At 35.0% G+C, this 6,667-nt stretch overlaps 1 protein-coding gene across 1 annotated transcript; it reads right to left on the bottom strand.

The window, feature by feature from the left end:
- Positions 1-596: 596 nt before the first annotated feature.
- On the bottom strand, positions 597-5,042 carry LOC121967639 (bifunctional nitrilase/nitrile hydratase NIT4B-like). Its single transcript, XM_042517990.1, has 5 exons — positions 4,848-5,042; positions 3,324-3,503; positions 1,805-2,098; positions 1,213-1,494; positions 597-893 (listed from the first exon to the last, which is right to left on the bottom strand). Exons 1-5 carry the CDS (start codon positions 4,933-4,935, stop codon positions 745-747), a joined length of 993 nt encoding a protein of 330 aa, XP_042373924.1. The 5' UTR covers positions 4,936-5,042; the 3' UTR covers positions 597-744.
- Between the last annotated feature and the right edge of the window lie 1,625 nt (positions 5,043-6,667).

Here is a 6,667-nt window from a genome sequence, read left to right as displayed (position 1 = left end):
GCTCAGCCTTTAGGCCACCCTGCCTTCTACTAATCTGCTACTAAGCCTGGTCGACTACTCAGCTCGGTCAGCCACTTTGTGACTCAGCCGATCTATTGCTCGGCTGATCTATCCGCTCGGTCGCTCTACCACTGAGCTACTCTACCTCACAACTCGATCTACTAGCTCGATCGCACTACCAAGTCGACTACTCTACTCGATCGGCCACTCGTCTTGATCATCTACTCTGCTATGTCCGATCGGCTACGTTGCCCGCTCGACTAATCTACCCGCTCAACCGCACTACTCAGTCGGCCGCTCGTCTTGATCAGCTACTCTGTTCTATCCGATCTGGTACCCTGCCCACTCAACTACTCTGCCCGCTCAGCCAGCTCGATCGCTTTGCCCACTCGGTCGATCTGCTTGCTCGATCACTGTGCAATCTGTACTCAGCACTTGGCAAAAATTAAACTCTGCTGACAATATGAAATTATCAACTCAGGTCATCTCGACAGATAACTTAAATTTAATTTGGTATAATTTAAATTTGATTAATTTTTTAAAATATACGGCAGATTGTAAAAGAGTGTTTTAGAATGTAGTAGTGATACGTACTCTAAAGGGTCCCATAATAAGATTATTTATTTGTCTGATTTCACAGTATGAAATGCATTATTGCCATATCATCCAAAGAAAACAACTGGAATATAAATAGACTCTAGGGACGAGCCATTCGACCTATACCATCCATGTACTGGTGGCCTATCATTTTGGTGTGCTCTCAGTCCTTGCAGTAGAAGTGAATGAGACAGGGTCCTGCGGATGATCTTTCACGGTTAAGCTCAGCACCTCAGGCCTCGAGTAGTGTCCAACCACATCAAAAGCAAACTTAGCTCGAACAATTTCTCCGAGATCTGCACACCATGCTCTTAAGCATTTATCTTGGTTCTTATTGCTATATGACTTTACAAGAGTACAAAATCAAGTGATATTTTTTTATATGAGCAAAATATCATCCTAATGATTCTTTATGAACTGTCCATTGTTGTTTACTCTTGATTAACTAATGTGCAAATTTAGATTTAGAAGCTGAATTGTCTCTTCTTTCTTGTTCTTAGACAGCCTTTCCAGATTTATAAAAATTTCACCTTTATCTTCTGAAAAGTTTGATTCTTCTATATGCAAAAGCAATAGACTATCCCAGTTATAGACGCACAAATGGTAGAGACATACCTAGATCTGCAGAGATAAGGGCTTCTCCTTCATAATTGGGACCAGCCAAGACCTGTCCTGATGGAGAGATAATGACACTTCCTCCAGCACAGACGACAGTATCCGTAGATGGCTCCTCAGCAGCAGCTACGAAGACATAGTCAGGTGGGGGTGGGTAGTCTTTTCTTCGACAGAACTGGCTTGCAGACAGCACAAAGCACCCACCCTCAAGAGCTATGTGAGTCATGGAAGCCTGCCAATCCTTCCTATCATAAACTGTAGGAGCACAGTATATCTCGATACCTACATAATAATGTTTTTCAACATCACGTCCATCAGTCTCTAAGGAACCTGATTATATTTAAAGGTCAGACTTAAATTACAATACTCAAGTTAAGCCTTAAATTTCAAATCGAAATTAAAGGTACAAAAAAGATTAGTTCTCATCAACAGCGGAAACCAAATATTTTTGAATTTTTGAATTAGATTTTGGCAGTTGCAGCATAGCCACTGAAGACTAAAGGAAGCTGTTAGTCCAATCACACACATGGAAGTCATGCAACAATCAATTACAGTTTATAAAGCCGGAGAGCCATTTTAAGATGGACATTACCTTTACCATACATAGCCGTCCTCAGTAGTGGCATCCTATTCTCCCAACATATGACTGCTCCTATTTTACCTATAGGAGTTTCATAAACTGGAATAGTTGATCCATCTCCAAAGCCCCATATTGCACGTTCTAATCCTGTAGGCATGAGTTTGCGATGCTTTCCCATGTATTGACCCTGAGAATCAAAGAAGAGCACTGAACAGTAAAGTGTATATCCAGATCTCTCAACAGCACCCATGACCAAGTAGATTTTATACTTCCCAGCCAATGCTGCCAATCGATCAACCTCAGGACCTGCATACTTGAAACTCTCAAACGTCAGATGAATATATGGCTAGATATGTGGAATCTCTTTGGGTTCTGTCAAAACAATGCCTATGAAATAATATCATGTTATTTTCTAATCTATGATTAGGCTGAATTAGAGCTTTCAAATTTCAATGGATCATGCTATATCAGTATATGGATCAGGGATTTGGAATTGCTATATCCGTAGTGAAAACATATCAAGAATCAAGTGCATTCGAACTTAAGTTTAGCAATGAACCTACGTTCTTGATTCTTGCTGCATCTAAAAAAACAATTGCAGCAAGTGTGAAGAATTACGAGGCATGTCTAATCTTCACTTCAGAAACTAAACTTACAACATTGGTGACAGGTAGATGCAGAAACTAAAGTAGAATGATATTAGTAATTTGTCCATCAAGTACCATACACTCATACACTTTTTGCAGCCTCTATAAATTATAAAGAACATAACATTTTTGAAGCAGTACCTTACTTCTTGGAAAGGTACCATAATTCTTGATGCATAGATGTAACATAGGCTCAAAGTAAGCAGCATCTTTAGTTAAGTTCCATAGTGTAGGGAGTAGTTTTCACATGACATTCTTCCAACAAAGTGTTATGGGGATCATAAACAACTCAGAGAAACAATATCCAATCAATTTCTAAAGAAAACAAGTCATATAGTGGATATTTTTAAAACTACTTCGAATGGATTCTTTGAATTCCAATAAAATTAATTAAAGTTGAACTACAACATGGGCAAATTAGCCCTACCAATTAAATGATACATGTGTTAAATTATGGTGATAGCCATTTAAGGGTGGAGGTCAACAGCCTCCATCTTTAAGTACAAGTTTCCTCTGGTGTTCTTCCTAACATGCATCAATCACCTTAAGAATGCCCGGCCATTAGAATGTTAGCGCAAACACAAGATCTAAGGCTATAACTATGATATATCATCAAATCTCATTTACTTGGAAAAAAAAGAAAAAGAAACATGTTTTCTATTTAGTATGCCAACAAGTAATTATTCAGTTTCTTGAACTATTTTTTTGGATGAAATATTTGTTTGCAAATTCAGATTCAATATAAGAATGTGTATTATCTCGAAGCATATAGGCAATGGTTACAATAAAAAGTTCTCAACTTGAAAATATGAGCTATTGCAAAGATGACTTAGATTTGTTAAAAAAAAATGTTTTCACAGTATTCAAGTGGTATTAAACAATACCGGGCACATCAATTGCAGAAGCATGATATCTTCGAAATTCCTCCTTTCCCTTAGCTGTACGGTTACCTAGTGTGATACCAAAAGTAGAACCATGAGGATAACCACCAATAAATGCTTCAGGAAAGACTACTATTTGTGCTCCGTATGAGGCAGCTTCAGCGATCAATCTCTCTGCCTTATCTGCAAGAGATGATTTCAGTGGAAGCATGAGGCCATATATGAAAATAACAACATCAAATGCTTCCACAAAGTTCAGTGCAAAACTATAAATTAATAGACTCATCTGGTTTGAGTTGAGAGAAACAGAACAAGTTACTCCAATAGAAAAGAGAACATATAAATAAGAGTAAACATCCAATGTGGAATTAATCTATTCTCTCTCTCTCTCTCTCTCTCTCTCTCTCAAGTTAGAGCATAGATCTTGATAACAGCTATGCAAATCAATCTAAGAGAACCACTGTGCTTCTGTCCCTATGATCCCTACAGAATAACCATTCAGAGAGAATTTTAAACATGAATAATTCAGATAACAAGAAGTTACTACCTTTCAAACTGCCAGAACCACTACAAAATCTTAATAGTTTCTCCCCGCCAATACACACTACTGACATATTGGAGAAACTTGAAATTGATTGCATCAGCAACAGAAGTACATACTTTTAACCAAAAGATAAGATTCAATAGAAAAAGTTAGATCTATCTACTTCTTCAACAATTCTTAAAGTATCAAAATTACTTCCATTTTTTCTGTTTTGCATAAGTCCAAATCTATCTAGATTCTTTGGTTTCAAAATTTCTTCAACAAAATTCAAATTTAGAATTACTTTAGCCAAGGGGCACGTGATGATGGCAACAAAAACCCAATAGCTCTAACCCTGCGTTTTAATTGCTTAGATTTTATTCCATAAAGAATATTTTCACAAATATTCGCTCATTGTTTAGTAATACCTAACCAGGAATTCTTAAAAGAAAATTCATGCCATATTCTTATCATTATAATAGTTTCTTTATGAACACTAAAGCTACATTTTGCATTACCAGCCTTAGTCCAGTTCAGATGACATAGAATACTTCAGGTTATTACCAGTCTTATCCAGTTCAGACGATTTAGAATGGTTTAGCTTCTAAACCAGATGAAGTAATACTATTCTCATATAATATACAAGCCAAATGTCAATAATGAAGCTGGATACTTCAACATTGAATCTTGGTAAGTAGGGAATTAGGTAAGATCACAGGTGAGATCAAAAGCCCTATTTTTCTCAAACCAACTCAGCATTTCTGGCCTACAAATGCATAAGAGCTCTCAGCAATTTGTTGGCAAACTGATGGTACACTATGACGGAGAAACCTAGATCCAAGATCGATAATACAGCGTTGCAATGCACCTATATAAAGGCGATGCAAGAAGAAAGATGACACCGAAGGTGCCCCTCCACAAACAGTAGAAACCCTATTTACTTAGAACCAAAATCAAAAAGCAACGAATAAAAAAAAAAGGATTGATCGCACGAATAAACCAACCGAGGGTAGCGGGGGTGTCGTAGAAAATGGTGGAGGCCTGTACGACGGTGGCGCGGACGACCGTGGAGGAGAGATCGGAAGCGCCCATATCGACCTCGGCGATAAGAGGGCGTTCTGCGGCGGACGTAGGGAAGAGAGAAAATTAGCGCCTACCGGCCCACGAGGCCACGACGAAGCAGCAGAGCAGAGGTGGCTTGCGAGCTGCGAGTGGTTATCTTTATATAACTAGAGACCTCAAGTGACGTCATACTGTACATTCGTAGGCTTTGTTGGACCGTAAGCCGCCTGCGACTATAGTGACGTCACACATGACGTTATACCGGGTACCTAACGTCAATTTACGGTTTAATATTCGTTTTTTTATAAAATTGTGTGAAAAAAATCAAAATAATATAATTTCTAGTGACTTAAATTACAATTTGGCTTATTTAAATGAATTTTAAAATCAAAATAAGGTAAAAACACGTTTTTTTATTCAAACTGAAAAATAAAAAATAGACGACGACAAATATCAAATTGCAACCTTTTCTGGAAACAGTCGACGACAATTTTTTTATTTATTATTAAAATAATACTCAACCAACTGAAAAATAAAAAATAGATGACAACAAAAATCAAATCGCAACCTTTTATTGAAACAGTCAACAACAGTTTGTATTATTATTATTAAAATAATACTCAACCAATCTCAATCTATTTTCATTTTAAACAATATTTTTAACAACAATGATGAACATAAGTATTATATAATTACAGCGGCTACTATTTATTATAATATAATATTATCAATATTGATAAAAATAAATAACAGTTATAATTCATAATTATTATAATATATTGTTGATTAGTTTTGATTAAAAATAAAATATTCATATTGTAAAATTGTAATTGTTATAATATAGTTTTATTAATATTGACCATATTAACATATTATTTTTGAAAATAAAAATGGTTCGAGATTAAATGAGATGTTATTTTAATGGTAAAAGTTTTAGAAAAAGAATCCTTTTCAGTGTTTCGATAAACAGAACCCCTTTTGATTATATATATATATATAAAAAGAATACCTAACCATATGAAAATTTTTTATTTGGTTTGGTTAGCCATATTAACAAGTTTAGTTAGACTTCATAAAAAATTCAATTAATTTCCTTTGGATTAATTATAAATCAAATCATTTTTTTCATATTTATTTGGATTTGGTGGTTGAGTGTAATGTTGTATTATATTATTGTGTATAAAAGTTAGAACGTTTGGACACGTTTCTCTATTTAGTATTTTCTTTGTTAAGAAAAAAATTCAAACAGATAAATTTAACCATCTGTCTTTTATAATTCACATATTCAAAATCAGAAGAAAAAAAATCAACCTTATTAAGCTTACTATCTAATTAAAAATCTGGTATTTAATAAATAATTTTGATAAAATTTAAAATTAAATTAAGTTAATATTTTTTTCCGTTTCACACAAAAATTTAAGATTTATTAATAATTTTCTCATACTACCTTTTATATAAAATTTTTCTTTAATTTCACATCTTACCTACATCGCACACTTACCAAGTTTAATTTAGGGTCTGGAGCACTAGTAATGACTAAGAGCATCTTAATGGAGAATATTTTAAGAAGATATTTCTTCAAATACCCCCTTACTTCTCTAATATCCCCCATTTTAAGAAGATATTTATTTTCATAAATTCCCTCTCTTTTTGGAACCTTCCCTCTTAAAATTTTCATTCTCATCCTTCAAAGCTACCTCTCTCATACTACCCTTTATCGTCCAGTGTTGATCCTCATCTTAAATGGCCCAATAGATTCAAA

Source organism: Zingiber officinale, chromosome 3B (assembly GCF_018446385.1).
Source record: "Zingiber officinale cultivar Zhangliang chromosome 3B, Zo_v1.1, whole genome shotgun sequence".
NCBI classification, from domain to species: domain Eukaryota; kingdom Viridiplantae; phylum Streptophyta; class Magnoliopsida; order Zingiberales; family Zingiberaceae; genus Zingiber; species Zingiber officinale.
The sequence above is the reverse complement of the archived record's forward strand: the minus strand, read 5'-3'. Positions and strand labels throughout refer to the sequence as shown.

What these genes read in the sequence shown, in the direction of transcription:
- LOC121967639 (XM_042517990.1), bottom strand. Translation starts at nt 4,935, where the DNA reads ATGGGCGCTTCCGATCTCTCCTCCACGGTCGTCCGCGCCACCGTCGTA. An exon ending in TTCTGCAATTGATGTGCCCG is followed by an intron (nt 2,099 to 3,323) that starts GTATTGTTTAAT and finishes TCAAGTATGCAG; the next exon opens with GTCCTGAGGTTGATCGATTG. An exon ending in CCTTATCTCTGCAGATCTAG is followed by an intron (nt 894 to 1,212) that starts GTATGTCTCTAC and finishes CATGGTGTGCAG; the next exon opens with ATCTCGGAGAAATTGTTCGA.